Below are 25,585 nucleotides of genomic sequence, written 5' to 3' on the forward strand. Positions count from 1 at the left end.
AAGTTCTGTCACACCTGGATGGCATAAACTTAGGTGATATCGTTTGCGCTACTATTTAAAGCGAATAAAGCGAGAAATGGACGAATTAGATTAATGGATAAATAGTATTAAAACGGATAGTAGCAACATCTGCAAATTTCTAAATCAATAATAAATACAAAAAAAGTTTTCGGTGTAGAAGTCGTTGCTTTTTCCCCTGGGCGTATTTTTCCGCACATCATATACCGTTGACTTCGCATCAGCCGAAGGATGATATGGTTCAGGCACTATGAAGATTCTGGAATTTTATATAGGACATGGTCGAGATATGCATACATTGAAAAGAACATAATGTTACACATATACGGTGAGCAGAAGGTATTGCGCCCGTTTGAAGTGAAAGTCACATGCAGGAACGTACATTCCTTTGAATATGTCGAAAAGGTTCACTGTAGGCGTTATTCCTCCTTCCAGTATATGAGAACACAAAGCTGCGGACGCAAACAAGGTTATGCAGCGCTTTGATCAAAAATTTATGAACGAACGCCTTTTTCCGAATTCAACTACTGCGAAAGCGCGGCGAGCGGCGGGTGCAATCCTGTTTGAAATTTAATTAAAAATTAATTTGAACAATAAACCTATTCACGGTAGCCTCTGTCATTTCGTGCTTCCCGGGTGCGTAGTGATCTGACTTTGAAAGATAAACAAAGCACGGATATTTCATTCTACAAGGGTGCAATTCATTCTCTCGAACAGCGCCCGAATGAATGAATATCTATCAAAATGTTAGTTCAGCGTGATAAGTTCAGGTCCCTGCGTGCGTCCTGCGTGCGTGTATCGAAGGTTTGTTGTCGGTAATTCCCGTCGCCCCATCAACATCAGGACGCGAATTGTCATAAATTTGCAGCCCCAGTGCGTATCCAATAAAGTCACAGCTGTTGATTCGCGGGTCATTGGTGTGCCCGGCTGGTCACGGCACACCACGAACTGATCTGGCCGCCACCAGGATAGCTGTTGAATGCACTTCGTGCGCGCCGTGACACTCGGAGGAGCCGCACGGTTTATTTCCTGCTCAGCCACCTATGAAACCACGGGACAAATCAATTGACAGTGCAATAATCGCACAACATTGGGACATCCATATTCGATGCCGTCAACATCCAGTCCGTTTGCGTCTGATGCTGGTTTGATGGATGCTGCGTTTCCCACTCGAGCCGGGAGCGGTTTCACCTGGTAGGACGTAAGTTGCCCGTATGCAGTTCCGCTGAACACTGTCGGAAAATATGCTAGCGTTATATAATTTGGTGATTTTGAAACATCAATGGATTATTGTTATTGTTATCTATTTGTTCGAATATGGGTATTTTGCAATCAATTTATATAAAAATGTGTGCATATAAATATGAATTCGCAATTTTCATAAAAACAATACTGGTTTATTGTATAAAAAAACCTTATCTCTTCACACTCGTCGGTAACCACACAATTATCCTATTTCGCTGGCTAATTATGGAACCATGAGAGAAAAAAAACTGTTCTTCTCTAGGGACGAACGAAACATCCATTTTCCACATTTCGTGAAAAGTTAAGTACTGCTCATCAAATGGGTGTCTTATTGATGCTAATATGTCGATCGTTTTCTTGAAAGATTTTTCAATGTATGATGGAACCAGGGCTGTAGAGTCGGAGAAAAAATTTCCGACTACGACTCCTCACAATTATTAGCACCGTCTCCGACTTCTGCGGAAAAAAATAATTCGAAAGCAGGTTTTTCATTAGGATTTTTTACTTGTCACATTCCACAACCACAGCTTTCGCTCATGAATTAACAACATACATTAAGATGAAGAATTTCTTTTTTCATGATTCACTTCTGTTGTGCTTCTATTATGATTTCGCAGATACAATCACTCGTTTGTATTGTATAAATGTCATAACGCATTACAACAAGACCCAAATTTTATTCAGTTGTTGTATGTCTGCAGTGGGTTAAGAAGTGGTGACAGAATGCAGGTTTAATAATCTCTATGTCTCTGGTTCGAATCTCGATGTTGTTTTTTTTTGTTTTATTTTCGACTGGGTGCAGGTGTGAAAATGGAAAACTTTCTCCTAATTGATTGGTCTCATTTCACTGACATTGTCCGTAAACTGAACTTGTTACCGACCAATGACGCAACAGGGAGGGCAGTTCAATTTTTGTTTAATTAAATATAGTAATTGTTGAAAAATAGTCTTAATAATAATAAGTAAATTTGTTTTGTTTCTTGTTGGCAGGTTCCTGAATTATATTGTCGTTAAATGTAAATTCTTGTGTATGAATTCTGTATTGTACTAACTAACATTAGCTTTAAGTGTATAAATGTACTAACCTCATTATTGTAATTTGTAACGATCGTCAGCCCCCTTGAACAAAATCGGCGGGCAAAAGATAATTAATTGATGGTGTTCCGGAAGTGGGAGAGATAGTGAGAGAGGAAGGAATGCGATAGAGGAATATTTGGGAGATGATGGATTGAGAGAGGAGAATAGACGGAAAAAGGAAGATGGATCCAGGTTTCGTGGAGGGAAATGAAAAAGGCCTTTGCCACTTTTAGCTGGAGTCTGGAAACGACGAACTTCTATGTATACGAAGTTAGTACAGTTACCATTAAAAAGTATTCTGTGAAAAGGGGAGTGTAATACTCCTGGGTGTGCGAAAAAAACAGGGACGTTCCGGTTCACGCCACGCTGTTTCCAAGCGTGCCCCCGGATTACGAACCTCCAGCCACCCATGTACAACATAAGTGCTGCAGTGATACCGAATTCTGTCACGGATCCGAAAATTGGCAAGCGACCTAACAAGTGGAAGCGCATTTTAATCCACGAAGAAGGTACGTGCTACAGTCCCTCCTCTCTCTCCGTTACACCAACCACGTGTCATCGAAGGGCCCCAACGGTCGACGAACGGCGCCGGAACGAAGAAATCGTGTCAAATAAATTGTAAATTGTAAAACAATTATTAGTTTTTTCTACAGAGCTTTACATTTCGAACCAGCGCTATTGGACTTCTCTCTTGGTTGCGACAGTGTCGTCCGCGGTTCAGGGAGTCCCCCGTAGTTCGGAAGCCGACCCTGATATAAATTAGATAGAGGTGAGCTAAGCTGGGCGGTTATGGAGTAATCCATAACTTTCAAACTATGAAATTAACTGTTCTTGCAGTCACCATAATGTTAGACAATCTGACGCTACCCGTAGGTCCCGGAAAAATCATGATTTTTATAGGCAGCCATCTTTTGCGCAGCCTTTAAATTATATCCTCCCAGATCATATTAGTTTTCTGTTTTGTTCTTTTCTATTGAATACCTTTTTATTATATAGACTTTGAATTCAAAAAGCTTCTTCAGAGTGATATTACACTCTGAAACGTATTCTTTCATTGATAACTTCGTGAAATACATACTATTCGTACATACAGATCATATGAATGGTAATGTTGTTCCTCAAACTTAATTTCGTTCTTATTTCTCAAATTCGTCAGATATTCTGGTTTCATGAAATTATCTAGCCCTATTTTGAAAAGCCTCGAAACATTTGTGCGCAGCGAAAATAATTCGGGATTTGTCGATTTGCAACGATCATAAATATTGATGAAAGGTTAGATACAGCTTTGTATCAGGAGAATTTAATTTTATGTATGCATCAAACATGTGCGGACCGTTCTCATTTTCAACTGAGAAAATTTGACTGAGATCCTAGTATATTTTACACGGATAGTTTTCATTCTGATAAAGTAAAATGTACAGGAATCAGGATCAGTTCTGAAAAATTTAGTGTTTGTCAGGATATCAGGCATCTCGGAACAAGATAGTAACACACAAAATTGTCATCAAGGTTTTTCTATCATGGAATAAAATTTTGTTCATTGAGCAAGTATTTCGATTTTATTGGGCACATTGACTAGGAGTAGCAAAAATTTTACGGTCTCCGTCTCTGACTCCTAATACAATGAAATTCCTTCTGACTCCAACTCCATAGCCTTGAATGGAACATCATCATGAAGAAATATCTTTCAGTTTTGCCTTTTTTTTATTCATGCAGAGTTCGACAAAAACTTGATCTTTTTTGCCTGATAACGTCCAGTATTAAAAACTGTTCTACTAGGCCATGTAGTAGAAGTTGGCAGCTCACCTGTACCTTTTGGCAGAGTTTCAAGACTTTTTTTTTTTTTTTTTATCCAAAATATATATTTTATTAAGGCTCATATGGCGTCAGCCTAACGGGGCCGGGAGTTCAATATTTTGACAATGTTTGCTTAGACTATGTTAGTAATATGTAACCGATTACTCGCGGTTGACTCGAGGTTAGTATTACAAGTGTTCTCATAATTGGTATGTCGCAGTCTTCGATGCTCTGTACGTGTGCCCGACACGGGATACTTCCTATTGGGATGCAGCTGACCATTAATCAGCAACGCCCCCCTAGTCTGTACCCCATATCTAGCGTGGTGCGTCTTTCTCGACTCGAGGAATCCAGGATAGAATGGTCACTAGCCGGCGCAATCATCAGCTCGTGTAGAGTTGTCATGAGCGGTACAACCTTTGGCTCTTGTTGAATAATCAGTGGACTGCACAACCTTTGGCCCGTGTATCTGTAAAGAGTGTGTGTATGTATTGCCGCGACTAAGTAAAAGTTTATCGATTGGATAGGATATGAAACGGGGACACAACGAAGGAAACATCATTAAACGTTGACATCAGCGTTTCTGAGGAACAGGTATAGATGAAGCAGAAGATCAGGATCACGGCTACCTAAGATATCCCGGACGGGGATATCCGATTGTCTGCCTTGTGCTCTCAGTGCTCTAGAGAGCTGAGAGCGAGCAGTATGGAACCGGATACACGACCAGACAACATGCTCGATGTCGTGGTAGCCATCGCCACAATCACAAAGATTGTTTGCTGCGAGCCCAATGCGATAGAGATGCGCGTTTAGGTTGTAGTGATTGGACATAAGCCGAGATATCACGCGAATGAAATCACGACCTACATTCAATCCCTTGAACCATGCACTCGTCGAGACATTAGGGATAATCGTGTGTAACCAACGACCGAACTCATCACCACTCCACATGCGCTGCCAACTTACGAGCGTATACTGACGAGGAATGTGGAAAAATTCATTATAAGCAATTTGCCTTTCAAAAAGAGTGCCTTCTAAAGCGCCCACCTTAGCTAGCGAGTCCGCCTTCTCATTCCCCGGAATCGAGCAATGAGAGGGAACCCATGCTAAGGTAATCTTAAATAATTTTTCAACCAAAACACTCAATAGTTGTCTTATTTTTGTTAGGAAATAAGATGAGCGTTTATCAACTTTCATTGAGCGGATTGCCTCTATTGAGCTGAGACTGTCCGAAAAAATAAAATAGTGGTCGATGGGCAATGTTTCAATGATCCCTAATGCGTAATATATCGCACCCAGTTCAGCGACATACACGGAACAAGGATCTTTGAGTTTGAAAGAGGCACTGGAATTTTCATTGAAGATGCCAAAGCCAGTGGACCCGTTTATGAATGAACCGTCAGTAAAGAACATTTTATCAGATCTAACTTTCCCATATTCTGCCGAAAATATCGACGGAATAGAATCGGAGCGTAGGTGATCTGGGATTCCATGGATTTTTTGTCGCATGGACAGATCAAAAGTGACAGAGGAATTGCAAAAGTATGGGAAGCAAAATTGGTTGGAGATGCCCGGAGAAGGGTGCACTTCATGGGTAAGGAACTCATGGTACAAAGACATAAAACTTGACTGAGGAGTCAGTTGGAGTAGATTTTCGAAGTTATCAATTACCAATGGATTCATGATCTTGCAACGGATGAGAAATCTGTAGGATAATTCTGTGAACCGAAGAGTAAGCGGGGGTACTCCTGCCAAAACTTCGAGACTCATCGTATGTGTCGAATGCAAACACCCCATGGCTATACGCAAGCAACGATATTGTATCCTCTCCAGCTTGAGAATATGAATCCTGGCAGCTGATCGGAAGCAAAAATGCCATATTCTAACACTGACAATATCGTTGTTTTGTACAACTGAATGAGGTCTCCTGGATGGGCACCCCACCATGTTCCGGTTATTGTTTGGAGAAAATTGATTCTTTGCTGGCATTTCTGTTTCAAATACGCAATGTGTCTCCCCCAGGTACATTTAGAATCAAAATATACACCCAGGTATTTGAAAAACATAGAGTGCTTGATCGTTTTGCCGGATAGGTGAAGCTGGAATTGGGCGGGTTCGTGCTTCCTAGAAAAAACGACCATTTCAGTTTTCTCCGTAGAGAATTCGATACCCAGCTTGAGGGCCCACTTATTTCAAGACTTATTGAATAAGAATGACCGTTATTTGGTTGTCGACGAATTCCTTCTCCAAATTTAACACCTTTCGCGCTTTCAGAAGTTTTTCGGAACAATTCCCGTTTCAGAGAGAACGATGGGAACAATTTATGGGGCCACCCTTAGCCCCTACAGATCGTTGAGTTCCTCGGCTAATGGTCACTACTTTTGCGACCGTGGATTTGCTCCAGATTTTGGTCCAGACGTTTTTTTTACAATTTTTTTTGTATCTTTGCGCTAAGAATTCTGGTAATAATGAGCAAGTATTCTCTTAGACCCGCAGATGCTCATATGAATAGAATTAGGTATACCCATTCCATTTACATAGAATGTACAGTGCTCATAAATTTCAAATGTTTTATGTTCATGTGAGAAGCTTGATCAACACTGGGATCCAGATTATTTGAGTGAAACCAACACATAAAGCTCGATTCACGATAAATCTGAATTATTTTACCGCGTCTGAAATTCGACGTGGTCATTGGTTTGGGATAATTCCAACAAAAAAATTGCTTGGAGTATCCATCCGCGAGAAAGCTGTCTTGTTTCGTACCAGCTGTTTTTTTAACGTTTAAAACAGATTTTGGGCCTGCTTATCTGATTGATAGTTATTTGCCTCACAAACACGAATGTTGCCACCAGATGTCGATACTGTCATCTTTGACTTTGTCATCACGGATATGACATATTCTAAAAACGATGGACTTATTATAAAGGTGTATCAACAATCATTGCCCTTTTCAATAAACATAACTCGAAAGTTACGATTTTGAGCAATTATAATTTTTTAATATTAAAATCAATTTTAGAGTAAGATTCTTTAACATTACATTTGAAACGTTATTTTTCCTAAATAGTTCTTCTATTTAGATAAATCGACCTGTTCAAACCTTTGTAGGGGTTATTTATATTATTTAGCACAATATTTTCTTAGACCGATGACATATTCAAACGCGATGCGATACGGATTTCAATGCGGCGAATCTGTTTGTGAAGTGTTTTGCCGCATGTGAACGCAAGTGATGGTTGCCAGATGATTTTCATAAATATCTTCATAATCGAACTTGAGGGGCTTAGAATGCAAGTGGTGTAAGTGACTTGATCGATTTTATTTTAGTCTTATCAATGCCCTAGACTAATGGAGGAGAGGTGTGATAACTGCTAACTGCTACTTGCTTAATTATTTTCTAGCTTTTAGTACATTATTATGTTTAATTACAATTAAACCGCCTAACTTAAAAAGTTTTTTTTTACTTATTTTATTCTCTAGTTTTTAGTACATTATCTGTTGAATTGAAGTCGTAGTGTCACCCAGAAACCGATCTTCAGCTTAAAACAACGTATGACCCAGAAAATATTTGATTTTGTACTGTCTGACACCATAATTAGAGAAAAACCACAAGAGAAGCGTCTATTTGTCAATATGTGTAGAGAGATAGACGTTTCTCTTGGTTTTTTTTTAAATTGTTTTTTTAAAATTTTTATAGAGACTGCCCAATTTGGCATGTTTTTTTAATTATGAGGGACTTCAACCCGAATATCAATCGCCATTAGAGAGGTGGTGTGTGTTGATTTTGTTGTATTTTCGTTAGTTGGATATGCTGCCGGGCTAATCTAGTTCTAGTCGTGTTGTACGCGACAGCTGGTTCCTCGTCTAGTTCACCAACTGATTGAAGCGGACAGATGAATATGGGCACTCCCACCGGTCCCGTCCTGATAGATTGTCGGTTTGTTTGTCACCACCTGTTGACTGGGGGAAGGTAGAGAATCTATAAGTATTATAAATCAGGTTTGGATGGCGCCAGCAGTGCAAGCGTTAGCCCGAATAGGGTCAACGGTTTGGAAAGCTTATTTGACATATTTCCTGATGTTGCGTTCGAGTGGCTCTCGAATTAGAAATGGTATGGTTTTGAAGTAGCGAACATTTTTCGAGCAATCGAGGACCTGTCAGAGTCATTGGCTGATTGCCTGGGGATCCATTGTTTGGAGGTTTTAAGTGTTGCACCAGAGCACTTACTGGAGACAATTAATTTTCCCGGAGGCACTCGTTCATATTCGAGCCATTGTTCTTCGATAAAGCTTCACGTCAGAATGTGTTTCAAATTAACGAATGAGGTAGTCAAGTCCACTGTATCGTCCGGCAGCTGATATTTATTGCCAATTATATGTCCACTTCATTCGAACCTATCTTCTCAACTATCAATTGAGAAGTCAGTTGAATCCCGAACATGTGATATATATTTGAGTACTCGTTTTCAATATAATTAAAAATCCATCTCTGTTGATACGTGTATACGAACAGGTGTGTCGCTGACATTAACGAATGTATTGGGTCCCCGTGTCAGACGCACTTGCTGCTTGAAGTTGTACGGTAAATTGAATTTAAAATTACAAAAGTTCTGCAAAGCTCATTTCAGTTTAGGCAATGTAACAGCACAACCTATTAAAAAAAAGATGCGGCGTGTTCCGGTTGAGGGGAAAAATCCTATTTCTCATTCTCATGGCCGATTGTCGGTAGCCACAGCACACGCACACACACTCACAAAAAACTTATTTCATCTCACTTAAGACAAATGGTTTCTTTCAATGATTAATGTTGTTTTTTGCGAAGTGATTCGCAATATGAAAACGGAACCCTTCGCACAATTCGCATATACTGGTCACTGGAAGAGCGAAACTTTTGATACATGGTCCCCGAGTAGTCTCACTGTTGTTTTTCTGTGTGCCCATCTTCCCTTCCCACCGGTGCTGGGGTTTAATGGATGTTGGAAATACGCTACAAGTAACTATCTATCAGAGGTTCAGCAGCTGCGAGAGAATTAACTTTCAGTCGGCTGGTGTACCAACTGGAGAATGGGCTCTATTTGGCAGACATGTGAGGGTCGATATAGTGTATGTGTGTATCGTTTTAGACCAAGGCTTACATCATACTGACGCTTCTTTCTCCATCTGATAGCGGTGGTTAAGCTTTCAAAATCATATTTTTTGCTTATTTTTTGCAACCGTTGATGTTCCTGAGCTTGACGACCATAATTATAGTTATACCTACCTACTGAATGGTTGCATCGTAGCAGTCTGATATACGGCTTGTACTCACATTTGACAATCTGAGAGGGTTTTAGTCGCAAGAAAATGATTGACAAATTCAAGCTAGGTTCGGGTTTAATCCGATACATACGTGGTGTCCCTCCGGTACCATCAAAACCCAAATTCAAGTATATCAAACCATCGACTGCGACCTCGGCGACTGAACATCAACTGACAACGCCTCCAAAGGATCACTACGCTGTTCTGGGGGTGAACCGATCTGCAAGTTATCGTGAAATCAAGCAAGCCTATTACAAAATGGCGAAAGCATTCCATCCGGACACTCAGCGCACGGGTGTCGGGAGTCGAGCGCTTATAGACGAGGCTAAATTCAAAGAAATAACCGAAGCCTATGAGGCTCTCATGAATGAGCACAAAAAAGGCGACAGTGTGATCGCACTCAATCCGGAAATGTACAAGTAGGTGACCTAAATGTGAGATTTTCAACTATCAAACATGCATTGTTTCCACAGGATTGTTACCCGCGACCGTCGTCAGTCTATGGTCTCAAGCTGGAACGCAGTGAACGAGCTGAATTACGAGGACGTCATCCTCAGCATTCCGTTCAAGGAAGCTGCTGAAGGAGGCAGACGCGAAGTCAAACTTCCCATCGGAACGAGATGTGACCAGTGCTCCGTATGGGGTACCTTTCCACCGGTGGATAAAGAGGGCTGCTGCAAGGTTTGTCAGGGAACTGGCAAGCAAACGCTACACACCGAAAATGGAACACTTTGGATGACCTGCAAGTTTTGCAAAGGAGCAAGAAACACGCCTCACAAGGTGGTGTGTCCCAAGTGTCACGGCAGAGGAATTATTATCAAAACACATCCAGTGATGATATGTATACCGAAAGGGTCCAAAAACAAAGATGTTATCAGTGCCAGGATTTCAGGCCACCAACGGTCGGTTAATATTATTTTGAACATACAAGACATCGATCGTTTCCAGATGGAGGGACTGAATGTTCACACAACAGAGGAGATCTCGTTCACACAAGCCGTACTGGGTGCGAATATTTCCATCAAAGGAATAAATGGAATTTACAATGTTCACATACCACCTGGGACACAACCTGGCAGTGAAATTCGTATTCCGGGCAAGGGCGTGTGGGATGCTGTAACGCAACAACGAGGTCAGCACATACTCAAGATAAAAATTCGCATTCCAACCTTGGAAACGACCCGCCAAAGACATTTGCTGAAAGAGTTGGAAGCGACATTTGAGAACATCAAAAATGCTTGAACCTTTAGGAACGTCATGTTGTTTATTTTTTTCAAAATTGGCACTATAATGAAACTTTGGAACAGATATAAAATTGTCCTTCTGAATTCAGGTAATGCATTTTTCAATATTTTTGACCGAATGAATTTTTATGATCACCAATACTTAAGCAGAGATAACTCTTACGATTGAAATTTGAAAAAAAAAAAACATAAGTGTGCAATGTATAATATAAATATTTGATGTTTCTAATCGTTGTGTGTGTTCAAAACACTCCACAAAGGAATTGAAGAATACTTGTAAAGTTACATTAGATTTTGTTTTCTTTTATTTTGATGGAATATTTTTGAAATATTAGGTGGTCAATTATGACGTTTAACGTTTTTCGGTAAACAAAAATCGTGAAAAATGCCCAATTTCAAACGCTTATTGCTTAGTCTTTTTTTGATATTCACGATATTTTTTGCACAATCGATTTCGGCATTCCGTAACAATTCGACCACAATGAATAAAATAATATTATTCTTGAGATCAACTATCAAACATTTCAAAAATCCCAAATATTATCCCAATGGAAATCTCGCGTTCTGACTGTTCGATTCGCAAAAGAAATCTTTGCTCTAACATCCAGTGCATCTGCACTCTGTAGAAATAAGAATACGGGACTATCACATGTTTCTGAAGGCCGAGAGTTTATTTTATCTTTTTGTTGTCTTTTTGTTGATTCTAGATACTTCAAACTCGTAGAATCCATTCGCCTCTAGTTTTACATTTTGCGAATTTAAACCAGTAGTTTGTAATTTTGATACGACTGTCAGTGGTCTTCATGTCAATTTTGAGCGCGATCTGTCATTTTGTTGTTTACAGCGTCATTAAGAACAAGTGAACTTTTTCTGCTGGATAATTTTTGATATCATATCGTTCATTCGGGATTCCTCCCGGAGGGCCATGCAATCAATAAAAAGATTTACCTCGGCGTTATGAGGCGTTTGAGAGAGGAAATCCGTCGCAAACGGTCATATTTTGGGTAGTATAACACTAGGATTTTGCACCACGATAATTCACCAGCTCATCGATCGATCATTTTGAAATGGATTTCAAATTTATGTTCAAATGGACTAAAAATGGCACGAATGTTATTGAACAAGCGCCGTTCTCCCCAGATTATGGTCCCGTGTTACTTGTTTCTATTTCCGAGACCCAAATTACCACTTCGTGGGGCCCGTTTTGACAGCATTGGAGCCATTCCTGAATACTGCTATAAAAACTATTTCGATGACTGGATTCTTCGTTGGAAAAAGTGTATTGCTTCATAAGGAGTCTATTTATAATAATATAAATTTATATGACAAGTAAAGTAGTAATAAGTAATTCAAAAACATAAATTCCCGGTATATATTCGACAGGATGTAATTTTCCAAATTGGCTATTCTGAACTTCTATCATGTGAAACATCAACATCAGGACTAATGATACAATCAAGCGATGGCGACTCTTCCACTGAATCGAGAGAATCTCGTATAGATTAGTGCAAATCTCTAGGTGTTCAGTTCCTGCAATGAAGCGAAATATGCATCGCAAGCCCCACCCCGTGTAATGTGCCAGTCAAACTGCATAGAAGGTGTGGTCCGGCAGCGAAGAGCAGTCACACTTATCGTTTGATGTTTGTAGAGTCAATCGATTGTCGCCTGATGATGCGTGAGACCGAATGGTTGATATAATTCATCGGAAATTGACACTTCACTGCTCAACACTAGAAGTGTGAGCTGCTTGAAGCGTCGTGGGAAGTATTGGGGTTTATGATATGTAGAATGCAAATGTCACAGCCTAATTGAAATTTGCAAAACGTCTAGTATAAGTGTGAATGTAACACTAGCTGGTACCATATTGCTGGAAGATGCTTCATAGCTGAAGATCAATCAATTTATCAAAAATTAAAATCAATCACCACCAATGTTTGTTTGCGCATCGATCCTCCGATTTGAGCTGACTTTTTTTGTGTTAGTCTGCGCCAGTTCCGTTTCCACGGAAGAAAAATCAACATTGTATGCCACGCCTATCGGAAGCCATCAGCGAAGAAAAAAAAACGACAACAACAATCGTACTCGCTATAGAAGCGAGTACTTCTTAATAATTACAAAAAAGTCAAAGCCTTTGTTAAGGCTATCCGATCGAACGAATCAACCCGCACTCGAACACGATCAGCCGACGAGAGCTCTTCACATTCAGCCATCTAATTTATAGCTTGCAAGATCCCGAAAAAAGGTCAGGTGGTCAATGTTCCCAGACTGAACAACACCCAAGAAATATTGACGAGATAAAAAATTTAAATTTGCGTTGACACATTTATTTTCGTGTTCAATTAGTATGAAGAGATAATGTCAATGGAGAAATGGATGGCATTACATCACCATGCTTCTACCATCATCTCTGGATTGTACCATTGGTGAAGTGGACAAACAGTACCTACTAATCAAACTCTTAAGGACCACGCAATTATGAAAAGGTTTGGTAATCTAGTTTTTCAAATAAACCCAACATCAGTGTGAAACAAATAGCCTCACGTAATCCTACGTCAACTATGCGATCATGTCTCAGATAAAACTCATCTTCAGTTTTTTTTTTTACAAAAAAGCATTCTTTTGAAACCCTAAACTTACTGTTATTCTATTCAAAGTATGCTTCATCGGAAGGCATAACATTGGTCCATCTTTCAGATAATGTACTGATTGCACACTGGTAGAAGTTTGGCTGCTTTGAAGCGATTCAGTTGTGAAGCCTTTTTTGATTTCTTCATAATATCGGAACCGCTCTTGGAAGGGGCCCACGCCAAGGATCGGGATACCATCAAACTGAGAGAACAATTACCAGGGAATATGATGTAGAACCTCCTAGTTCACTATTTCCTGATAATTCTTGACATATTCATGAGCATGTGGGCTTCCACTGTCATGCTGTGAAGTTATCTTGACATATTAATTTATTCATTCGTGTAGTTTTTGACGTAGGACTACGTCTTTCATTAAGGGTGCCAAATCAGCAAACAGATCACGTTTTCATGAAATAAAGTTAACGTTAACAAACTATTTTAGCTGCGAACGGATTTTGACGATTTGCATACCAATCGAATAGGAAATTCTCTAAGATTTGTTTTATATGCTATACATTACAATCCCATAGTCTGAAAATGGTTTAATATGATTCAAGTTTGAAGCATTCCCATTTTCCCATACATTTGTTCTGTCCATTTGTGTGCTTCCCTAACCGTGTTTCCAATAACGAGCAACTTAGGCAACCGCGAGAATATAAACAACGAAGGGCTCCACCCTTGCACAGTAAGTACGCAGTCGTTAGCGTATAAATGTTGCATATCCTCCAAGGAAAATTTTCAGGATTTTGTTTGGTGATCTCGAAAGCAGACACGGTTTGCTGACGAGCTTCGGACAAGGATGAAGTGTCTTCCAGGTCGAAGCTTGTCAGGTCGAGAAGGAGTTTGAAGTAGTTTTCTCCACAAGGGCCCTTCTCAGGCCTAGAGACGAATGAACTTTAAAGTTTAAAGTCTTTATACAGCGCGGACTCGATTATATACAGTCTTCGATTTCTTTTCACTGTATATATTCGAATCCAGTGTATAATCGAGTCAAACATATTTATACACATATTTTTCGTATTTTAATTATAAAAGAAGAATTGAATTTTTGATTCATCCCCTCAAAGTCATAAAATACCTTCCTCATATAAAAAAATTATAGGAGGTTGTGTCCAAGATACGACCGCATTGTGACGTAGAACTACGCTGTTATTTTTTATAAGTCGCTTGTTTTTACCTTTGGATATTATTCTATAATGCTGTGAAATTTTAGAAACAACTGCTTAGTAGAATTATCTCTGGAACGGTTTTTTCATTGTAGAATCAGTTGAAGATAATTGATTGATGATTCATTCTTGCCCTGGCAAAACAATACACTAGCTGATCGCAATTTATTTCATGTCAATGCATTGAAAATTTACCTCGAATGCTATTCCGGTGGCCTTTTTCGCAATTGACATAGACTCGGCTACAGTCGATTATATACATGTTGCACCAGCACCATTATTCCACATCTTATAACTACATCAATATATCTTTGGCACCGCATGGAAACAACAACTTTTCAACAATGACAACCGTTGCAAGTATCAAATATCATGCTACATGTTATTTAGTATTGCCTCAAAGGAATCGCACCTCTAGGCATCGTTCGTACAACGTGAACCAAGCGCCAAACAAGCGTTCGTAATAGCATGCATACAGAGCCATAAATTGGTGGCTTGAAACTACCAGAAACATAAACACTTCTCACCATTTTGCGCTATTCTCAAAAGAAACGCTTCTGTTTATATTACTGGCCTTGAGAAAAGTTGTATTACTTTCTCATGCTTGAGAGAAGCGCAGCTGTCACCCTTAGTGGAGGAAGTTTTGTTACTGTCAAGCGAAACCTAATCACATACAACATTCCAGAACGACATTTACTTTCTTGGTGTCTAAACAAGCGATATAAACTCTTTTCGTTAATAACAACTTCGAAAATAGTAGCAATGCTTCATTATGATCAATATTAGCGCAAATGCAATCCTAGTTGAAGGCAGTTTTGCGACTGGCACGCGAATCCAAATAACTTATAACATTCCAGTAAGACATTCAAGATGCTTGGTATTCTCCAAATAATTTTTTTGGTACACAACCTTAACACCTGCTTCGCCATAACGTCAGTTTAATGCATTGATGTATTCTCAAAGGCACCAACGAAGCCCTTATGATGACGGAAAACAAACAATGTTAACTGCTTGGAAAAAGACTGAATAATGCGACACAGCTTGTACTCTGATGTAACACCCATCGATGCGAATTCGCTGATGAGTTTGTCAAGAGCGACCGCCTTCGCCACCAGCGGGGGGAGCTTGATTTTGGTTGCTGCCTGGGTAACTGCGTTTAAATTTTCGACCGACGCGCCGAAATCGCCATCGCGTGCATCATTAGATGACGCTTGTCTCGAAATTTTATTGCCCCTGGCAATGCGTTTGTTTTTTGCAGGGCTCGAGCCTGCCTTCCTCTTCTTCTTGCTCATCACACACTACGCGAAGCGTCCAATTTATGACGCGGAAAGAAAAACACACGATACGAATAACGCAAAAAACGAACAGAAAAAATCACACGACGATATCCAAGTTGGATTACCACTGGTGGGGTCTAATCTTAGATCAAAGCGCAGCGAAAGCAAGGTGATCTGGATTGCTCAACAGTCCGATGCCGAATGGAAGTTTGCCTCAGCGAGATTCACTGTTTGTACTCTAGGCAAGTATTCCCCTTTATTCTTCTACTTTTCCTTTGTTCACGGTGACTTTAAATCCTACGATTTCCCCTCCGTTGGTCGTCGATAAGTTGCTCGTTATTGACAGTTCTGTTCGGGAAAGCACACAAATGGACAGAACAAATGTAGAGGAAAATAGAAACGCTTAAAGTTTTCATGAATTTTAAACATTTACAAACCAGGGTATTCTAATGTATAACATATCAAACAAATCTTACGGTATTTCCGATTCGTTTAGTATGTAAATCGCCAAAATCCGTTCACGGCAAAAATAGTTATTAACGTTAACTTTATTTCATAAAAACGTGACCTGCTTTCTGATTTGGCACCCTTAATGAAAGACGTAGTTCTACGTCAAAAATTCTAATTATTCCAGAATGTGATAAAGGATCATGTTTGATGATAAAAATCCTTATACGCATATGTTCGAATACCAATACTGACAGTGTTGCGACAGCAGTGAAAGGCAACGCACTGATTTTTGTAACGAATATTTATTTACTGTTTCAAACTGCAAGTTAGTTAAGCATTAGTTTTAGTTTAGCTTTATAATTTCATTTGCTTACATTTTCAGTGGTCCTTCAATAGGTTGGCCTTTCAATTTACCGTCGAACTTCAGGTTAGATTTAGATCCTAAGTTGTGTGTAGGTTCAGTAGTACAATTAAGCTCTAGATTAAGCTATTGGTTTAAGTAATTTTACCTTTTCTAGTTCGTAAGTAGATCTAGAACTAGATAATAAGCTTGAAATCCAATTTCACGTAATTTTCAAATTGATTTAAATAAATTTACAAAACTATTTCACCGCACATGAGATATGTTTTCTATTGTTTTGTGTATACATTTCTTTTCTATAGCCCCAATTCATCACAACATCGCAGCTGACAGTTTATCGTTCAAGCGGTGGAACCGGTAGAGACAGGGTGGCCAGCTCGACGGTACCGTTGTCAACATCCTCCCCCCGGTGCTTCCCACCGTCTCCTGGGACAGCACGAGCATCCACGTCGAGCACGGCGAGTTTTGATGTCGGCCGCCTGAAGATTCCCTGTTGCGTTCGCACTAAGGCTTGCCGAATCTTGCCGTCACAGCCTTGGAAGACCTGGGTCACTTTGCCTCGGGCCCATTCGTTGCGCTTTCCTCCGTCTGCAACCAGCACTAGATCGCCGACCTGCAAAGGTTTGGTTTCGGCGAACCATTTTGGTTGCCTACGGATGACCGGTAGATATTCGATCAGAAAACGCTGCCAGAACTTGTCCAGTTGCCGTTGAATTCCACCCCAGGTTTCCCGCAAATTATTTTGGGATTCGCTAATCCCCACACCAGTCTGCTTCGCTCCACTAGAATTTCCCAAAAGGAAGTGATTGGGTGTTAAAGCTTCTGACTCCTCGGAGTCAAGGGGTAAGTATGTCAGAGGCCTCGAATTAACCGTTCTCTCCGCTTCTACAACCAGCGTTAAAAGTTCTTCATCGTTTAATTTCCCCTCCATGTATGCATCCTTCATAGCCGACTTGACAGACCGTACCAACCTTTCCCAAGCGCCCCCCATGTGTGGAGCCCCGGGAGGTATGAAACTCCACTTCGTCGTTGTGCTGGTGAATGTCACAGACAACTCTTTGTCGATCTGCTCACGAAGTATACGTTCCGCACCTTGGAAGTTCGTACCGTTGTCGCTAAAAATTTCCATTGGCGACCCTCGACGACCGACGAATCGTCGTACGCAGGAGATACAGGAAGCCGTTGACAGACTATAGGCAACTTCAAGATGAACAGCCCGAACGGTGAGACACGTAAAGAGGGCGATCCATCTCTTCACGTTCGATCTTCCAACTTTCGTCAGGAACGGGCCAAAATAATCCAGGCCTACGTAGGTGAACGGACGGTAATGCATCGCTAGGCGGGCTGGAGGAAGTGCCGCCATCGGTGGATTGCTGGGACGTGCCTTGCGGATCTTGCACAGCTGACACTTATAGACCACTGACTTAACAAGCTGACGTAGACTCGAGATGGTAAAGCGCTGGCGCAGTTCGTTAACGACGGTTTCGTTGTTCGCATGTCGATAGCGACGATGATAATCTTCCACCAGAAGTCTCACTGCTCGGTGCTTTGGTGGCAGGATGAATGGAAACCGGGCATCGAATTCCAATTCTTTTGCCGCAGCTACACGACTTTGTTGCCTCAGCAAACCATTTTCATCTACTGCGGGCATTAATTGGTACAGCTTGCTGTTTCGATCAATGGACCCATGACCTTTTTGTTGAGAATCTCCCTGTTCAAGAACCGCCGTTTCGTCTGGATAGCTTTCTCGTTGGACCAGCTTCATTATCGTCCGTTCAGCGTCGAGCAGTTCAGCTTGTGTAAGGGATCCGCACCGCTTCTGTTCCGGTTTAGAGATGTTGAAGAAGAAACGTAGAACGTAAGCCGTAGTGCGTAACATCCTCTTCCAGGTCGAAAATCGTTCGAAATCCAGCACTGGTTCCATCGCGAAATGAAACAACACCGAAGGTCTAGCATCTTCGGTTGTCACCTCCACCGTTCCAGTCATTTGCGGCCATTTCTCCTCGGGAAGTCGCAGGAAATCCGGCCCGTTAAACCATTGGCTATCTGAGTGGAAATAAGGTCCTCGGCCCCACTTGGTAGCTTCATCTGCAGGGTTAAGTTTGGACGGTACCCACCGCCATTCACTGACATCCGTGATCTCCAATATCTCGCCTACCCGATGAGCTACGAAGGGTTTGTAGCGTCGCGGGTCCGACCGTATCCAAGATCTTGCTGTCGAAGAGTCTGTCCAAAGGAATCTCTTGGAGAACACAACCGGATGATTGTCTTGCACGAATTTAAGAAGATGCGCCCCAAGGACGCATGCTTGCAGCTCGAGCCTCGGGATGGACATCGGTTTTAGCGGAGCTACCTTGGATTTTCCGGAAACTAACACACAGTCGCCTACGGTCGTTCGGATATAAGCTGCACACGAATAAGCAATCTCACTTGCATCGACAAATACGTGAAGCTGAGCATCCTCATACGTGTCTTCTGTGGCTCGGGGAAAATAACATCTGGGTATTCTCAATGTTGAAATGAACTCTATCATCCTTGTCCAGCGGTTCCAGTTTTCGAACACTTCATCGCTTACTGTTTCATCCCACTGCGTTCCAGCTCGCCACAATTCTTGGATAAGCGATAAGCACCTTTCCATGGATTATAAACGGCGCAAGTAATCCCAGGGGATCGAACAACGACATTACGCACCGTAGTACCTGACGTTTCGTCGGCCGGGTGTCATGGTGCAGAAGGTTCGTAACTTCATCGCTCATACGGGTGGAGAAGCTCAATTCGTCAGAGCTTGAGGTCCACAGCATTCCAAGCACGCGATCCACTTGTTCGCCGCAATCTAGGTTAAGGTTCTTGCTGTCTATTACCGCTGGTTCTCCGAGTTCCGTTAGGACCCTTTCACTGTTTGATCTCCAGTTTCGTAGATGGAATCCTCCGTTGTGATGAATCAGCCGTACTTCTGCCGAAACCTTCACCGCTTGCGTTTCGGTGCCGAAACTGTCGAGGTAATCGTCGACATAGTGGCTCTTTAAAATTCCTTCGACAGCTCTTGGGTATTGCATGATGTGTTCCTGGGCATTCACGTTTTTGACGTACTGCGCCGAAGCAGGTGAGCACGTAGCACCGAACGTCGCAACGTCCATCAGGTAGATTTGGACCGGCCCATCCGCAGTATCGCTCCACAGAAAGCGTAATGAGTTTTTGTCATCCTGTATTATACCCAATTGGTGGAACATTTGTTCTATGTCTGCACTAACAGCAATATAGTACAGACGAAAGCGGAAAAGTACAGCGGGTAAGAGGGTAAGCTGGTCCGGTCCTTTCAGCAGTACACTGTTCAGTGATACACCGGAGGCCTTCGCCGCTGCATCCCAGATGAGTCGCACCTTTCCAGGTTTGTTTGGGTTCGTAACTGCTCCCAATGGTAAAAACCAAGCTTTCCTGGGGTTCGCATTCTCCAATTCGGCCGGCGTCGCTCTATGTGCATAACCCTTTTCTACGTACTCTTTTATTTGACGACTGATATTCTCACGTAGAGCTGGGTTGCGGTCCATCCTTCGTTGTAGACACTGATGCCTTTGCAATGCCATACCGTAGCTGTCAGGTAACTCTATTTCTTCTTCCGTCCACAGTAAACCTGTTTCGTAGTGTCGGCCGATACGCTTCGTCGTTTTTTCCAGCATTTCTTGAGCTCGCTGTTCTTCCGCGCTGAGACAGTCCCCAAGCTGCCTTACTCCACTCTCCTCCACAGCAAAGAACTGTTTAACAGCTTCATGTAGCTCGTCGTCCCTGTTGCAGCCGCAGATATGGAAGCTGAATCCTTCGTTGACCTGCGAACCTTGACGTCCGTAGACACACCATCCTAATCGCGTTTTGGCAGCGATCGGTCCGGATCCATCTCCCTCTCTCGTCTTCAACGGCACTGCCAGCTTCAGGTTGTCTAACCCGATGAGAATTGCTGGTCTAGCGTTATGGTAGCTTTGAATCGGCAACTGCCTCAGGTGAGCAAACCTCTTTGTTGCCCTCTCTACATCGAAGGATTGCATCGGTAAGTCCAAATTCTGTACCGTACGGGCATTCACTAATTGGTAACGACGCTGTGGTTCCAATCCCGAAACAGTAATCGTCACCGTCTTTGAATTCTTCTCTACTCTCGACGTATTTCCGGTCCACCTCAGACAAAGTGGTTGCGAGTCTCCTGCTATGCCAAGCTGCGCTACCAGACCGCCCTCGACCAGGGTTAATGATGACCCCTCGTCCAAAAAAGCAAAGGTGTTGACCTGGCCCGACTTCCCGTACAACGTCACGGGTAAGATCCGGAACAAAACACCGGAATCCTGGGGCCGATGGGTATTGATATTCGCTAATTGCGTTACTGGTGTCGTTGCTTTCCCGTGCAGCAATGGATGGTGTTTGAACTGACAACCGTTTACGTTGCACTTGCTGCTAATACGGCATGCTCTTCTGCCGTGTCCATACAGACAAATTTGACACAAGGTTAGTGCCCTAACCCGTCGCCATCGATCATCGATTGAGAGCGCTCTAAACGCTTGGCACTCGCGAAGCTTGTGACCTTCTTTCTCGCAATGTAAACACCTACTGGTCTTAAGCTGGGTTGTCGTTGTAGTGGCTGTCTCGTCGGCCTTATGTGAATTGACGTACACTTTCGATTTCTCTCTTGCGGTGTTCTTTCGTGGGTCCGATTCATACAGCACTACGCTTGAAGCGTCTTGCATCACCCCAGTCATATAGTCACTGAAGGTTTTCAAATCAACTACAGCACGTCCTCGCTTGTAGCCGGCCCACATCAATTTCTGATCCGCAGGCAACTTTCCGACGAGTTCCTGTAGTAGGGTAGGATTCGCCAAATGCGCTCTCTCGTTAGCTGCTTCAATATGATCGCACAGCTCTTGAACGACCATCCCGTATTCGATAAGAGCCTCAAGCTTATCTCTTCGAGGGGCGGGCATAGCTCTAACTTTCTGCAGCAAAGCGTTGATAAGCAACTCTGGTCGCCCATATCTCATTCGTAGAGTCTCTATCACCTGCGGTACTGCTGCCGGAAATACAAGACGACTTCGAACGCTCTCCAGTGCACGGCCTCTCAGGCATCTTTGGAGCCGAACCATGTTCTCCCCGTGAGTGTAACCGCATGTCGTCGTCGTATACTCAAAATTGGACATAAATATCGGCCATTCGGCTGGATCGCCTGAGAACGTCGGAAGATCGCGCGCCAAAGATTGACGTGATGTAAGTTGTCGTGGAGTAGGTATCGACTCTCCCTCGTCCTGGTTCCAATCTGGTGGTGGTTCTTCCCAAGAGCTCGGAGGATTATTAGTTGAAGGCTGCTGCATCAGAAACTGCTGCGTGGGTGGAGTTTGCGCTTGAAGCGGCTGTAAAGGAGACTGATACGTTGACTGCTGCATCGGTGCAAATTGTGCTTCAGGCTGGATCGTCGACTGCTGCGTTTGCGGGTACTGCGCTGGGGGCGGCTGTATAGGAAGATAGTACAGTGGATGCTGCTGCATCGGAGGTTGCTGTATATGGGATTGTCGCATAGGTAAATCCTGAACTGAATACTGCATCATCGGATGACACTGCACCTGTGGATACTGCGCTGGTGGTTGCTGCACATGTGGATACTGCACTGGAGATCGTTGCACCTGATAAGGTTGCCACGGAGTGGACTGTACCGGAAGCTGCTGCGCTGGAATCTTCTGCACCGAAGCAGGCTGCCTTGGAACCTGCATTACCGGTAGATGCTGAGACGACTGATGCTGCGTTGAATTCTGCGGCATCGGCGGAAATTGCACCCGGAGACACTGCATTTGAGGATTCTGCAGGGAAATTTGCTGAAGTGGAGGTACTAACGACTGAGTGGAAGATTGCTGCGCTAACGATGGCAGCGTAGGTTGCTGCACTGATGGCTGCATCACTGAAGACTGAACCGAAGGCGGAGTCATTGATGGTTGCATCGTAGGCTGCTGCATTGCAAGCTGTTTTTCTGACGACTCTGGTATGGGGGGCAATTGAGTTGATACGAAGGAGGAAGGTGTACATTGACTAGTCTGTTTTTGCAAGATAGTATGATTCTTTATTATATTTGAGTGCGCGTGGGCTAAACGCTGCTGCTCGTTTCGGGAAGTTTGCATAGTTGGACATAGTATTGATTGAGAGATATTGCTTTCTTTCGCTTGATCGGTTTGATTTTCAGAGGCATGACACTTACCAGGTGATACGTTAGGATTAGGGTTAGAAGGTAATACGCTAGGAGACGGCACACCAAGTGATTTTGCGCTCTGTCGCGGCAGTCCGTCTTCGCCAGTTGTACCTTCGGTAGTCAGTCCTCCTGTTGGAGGCATTATTGACAAACGATGTACGGTTGAATGCATCGCTTCCATTGCCATCCGGCACAATTCCAATTGTCGCTGTGAGTCATCTGAGGGACGGTTGGTTCTGACTGCGCTAAACACTGCTCCAATCTGGCTCGCAAGTCACGGACCAGATTCATAGTCTCTCGCCGATCCACGTTATCTTCTATCGTAGGTACTAATAGGTGGCTTAGGTCTTCGGTAGTGTCGAATGTTGGGATGGTTCGATCTCGAAGAGGGGAACTATGGTGAGGGATGTTAACGTCGGACGGCGCAGCTAAGGGAAATTCCTCGGCAATACCTCCTACTGTCGCATCGGAATTCAAATCGGTGGATTGAAGATTATGCTGCTGAATCTCCGAAGCTGCTGGCATTTGATTTCCGCCTGCCGCGCTAGATTGTGGATTCGCGCTATTTTCAATCCAATCGTTCACTCTTCCGATGCTGTCCGCTCGACTCACTCGACTCACTCGACTCCTTCTCTCTTCCTCAGCGGCAATCGAAACTTCCAGTAGTTCCTTTTGCTCCTTCAAGAACTTCTTTTCCAGTCCAATCTCCGCTCGTTGTTTCTCCAACTCCTGGCGTTCCCGCAATCTGGCCATGCTATCCGTTAAGTGCGATGATGACCGACTAGCGACACTGGCTCTCGACGATGCACGGGAGTGAGGTTTACATCGAATGCATATCCATGCACGATCGGCGATCGAATCGGCGACTCCAGCACAGCTGAAGTGCCACCAAGTGTCGCATGCGTCACATTGGACCATATTTTCCGCATCTTCTGGTCTGGTGCATCCAGCACATCCAACTATTGGTCCGGAAATTGATGGGTTGCTCATCATGAAAATTTTGAAATTTGTTGCGACAGCAGTGAAAGGCAACGCACTGATTTTTGTAACGAATATTTATTTACTGTTTCAAACTGCAAGTTAGTTAAGCATTAGTTTTAGTTTAGCTTTATAATTTCATTTGCTTACATTTTCAGTGGTCCTTCAATAGGTTGGCCTTTCAATTTACCGTCGAACTTCAGGTTAGATTTAGATCCTAAGTTGTGTGTAGGTTCAGTAGTACAATTAAGCTCTAGATTAAGCTATTGGTTTAAGTAATTTTACCTTTTCTAGTTCGTAAGTAGATCTAGAACTAGATAATAAGCTTGAAATCCAATTTCACGTAATTTTCAAATTGATTTAAATAAATTTACAAAACTATTTCACCGCACATGAGATATGTTTTCTATTGTTTTGTGTATACATTTCTTTTCTATAGCCCCAATTCATCACAACATCGCAGCTGACAGTTTATCGTTCAAGCGGTGGAACCGGTAGAGACAGGGTGGCCAGCTCGACGGTACCGTTGTCAACAGACAGAGTTTTTGAACTTTTTCTCTGTTACGGCCCTGTTTACCTTAAACTGGCTCTAGTTAAAGAAATACGCTGCGTAGAACAATTCTGTTGCTTCTATTTGAAAGATAAGAACATTTTATACAGGATAGAGTATGAAGCTTCCAAATTAGTGGATTTAGGCAACATTTTAGGAGTGAAAAACTTCAATGTTTGGGGTTTTAAAGGTGTTATTCTTAATTTTATCCAAAAAATACATAATGAACATGGATATTTCCCTGAACAAAATTAATGTTCTCTCATTGCTCTACAAATTGTTCTTTGACACCTAACTTCTATGTTTTTTAGTTTCGCCGCAATATCATTTCAAACAATTCCTGGTGAATCTTCAACTTAAATCTACCAAAATCACGATTTTTACGTCACTGTACTCGTAATAGCCAATTAACTTCCATTTTAACACAGACTCAATTCATTTTCTTTTAAAATAAGTCATATTTGAAATATAAAAAAAATATTTTTTTCGAACTGTATATAATCGAGTCTGACCTGTAATTCAAAAGAAGAAGAAGAAGAAGAAGAAGAAGAAAAAGAAGCAAAATTTTCCCTTCCGTTCAGTGGTAATCGAAGCAACGTCGTTTCCGGCGAGCGTCGAGTGGAAATGATTGTCTTTCTTTCGCGATGCACGGAAGATGGCTATATGTGCGATATCACTAAGCTTCATTAAAGAACATGAGGCACAACATTGATACTTGCAAATATTGCTATTTCGTGTATTGTTCTCGCAAAGGCGAGAGAATCGTCGCTACTAGAATTGCTTCTACGAAGTCAAGGGTTAATGATCTATCCTTTTTACCCTCACCGGAACTAATTTAATAAAGAGTGACTTATTAAATTTATTTTCATTTATGAATAATATCTGAAATAATAAACAAGCAGATTAAATGAAACAAATGCGAACTTCTACGTCCTGAGCGGCCGTGTCTTGGATACAATCCCCTACATTTTTTTATTCAAAGATTTGCTCAAACGCATTAATTGTAGTCGGTACCGTTCACCATTGATAGTTTCTGTAGCTGTTTCTATGTTTTTCATCATCCAAATCAAGATCATTGCTTCTGAATCGTTTAAACCCTGTTTTCAGATGCTTACCGATGGAGTTTCGACAAGCAAACAATGACTATCATATGATCAGTCGCTTGTCGAATGATCTGCTCTGAAAGAATGCCAGTAAACAAATAATATCCATACAGATCTGAAATTAGGAGCAATTTCCAAACCAAAACTTTTTTTATAATTCCCTCATTGATCAGCTTGA

The 25,585-nt window shown here is 42.1% G+C and overlaps 2 protein-coding genes across 2 annotated transcripts; one reads left to right on the forward strand and one right to left on the reverse strand.

The window, feature by feature from the left end:
- Positions 1 to 9,437: 9,437 nt before the first annotated feature.
- LOC129772817 (dnaJ homolog subfamily A member 3, mitochondrial-like) lies at positions 9,438 to 10,769 on the forward strand. The gene is made up of 2 exons (XM_055776306.1): positions 9,438 to 9,856; positions 9,911 to 10,769. Exons 1-2 carry the CDS (start codon positions 9,483 to 9,485, stop codon positions 10,677 to 10,679), a joined length of 1,143 nt encoding a protein of 380 aa, XP_055632281.1. The 5' UTR covers positions 9,438 to 9,482; the 3' UTR covers positions 10,680 to 10,769.
- Positions 10,770 to 16,896: 6,127 nt separating this feature from the next.
- Positions 16,897 to 22,918, reverse strand: LOC129779353 (uncharacterized). The gene is made up of 3 exons (XM_055786766.1): positions 22,786 to 22,918; positions 19,254 to 22,569; positions 16,897 to 19,192 (listed from the first exon to the last, which is right to left on the reverse strand). The coding sequence occupies exons 1-3, from the start codon at positions 22,916 to 22,918 to the stop codon at positions 16,897 to 16,899; spliced, it is 5,745 nt and encodes a 1,914-aa protein (XP_055642741.1).
- Between the last annotated feature and the right edge of the window lie 2,667 nt (positions 22,919 to 25,585).

This window comes from Toxorhynchites rutilus, chromosome 3 (genome assembly GCF_029784135.1).
Source record: "Toxorhynchites rutilus septentrionalis strain SRP chromosome 3, ASM2978413v1, whole genome shotgun sequence".
NCBI lineage: Eukaryota > Metazoa > Arthropoda > Insecta > Diptera > Culicidae > Toxorhynchites > Toxorhynchites rutilus.

What these genes read in the sequence shown, in the direction of transcription:
- LOC129779353 (XM_055786766.1), bottom strand. Translation starts at nt 22,918, where the DNA reads ATGCCTCCAACAGGAGGACTGACTACCGAAGGTACAACTGGCGAAGAC. An exon ending in TAATCCTAACGTATCACCTG is followed by an intron (nt 22,570 to 22,785) that starts GTAAGTGTCATG and finishes CCCCCATACCAG; the next exon opens with AGTCGTCAGAAAAACAGCTT. An exon ending in ACGAAACGTCAGGTACTACG is followed by an intron (nt 19,193 to 19,253) that starts GTGCGTAATGTC and finishes ATCCATGGAAAG; the next exon opens with GTGCTTATCGCTTATCCAAG.
- LOC129772817 (XM_055776306.1), top strand. Translation starts at nt 9,483, where the DNA reads ATGATTGACAAATTCAAGCTAGGTTCGGGTTTAATCCGATACATACGT. An exon ending in CTCAATCCGGAAATGTACAA is followed by an intron (nt 9,857 to 9,910) that starts GTAGGTGACCTA and finishes TTGTTTCCACAG; the next exon opens with GATTGTTACCCGCGACCGTC.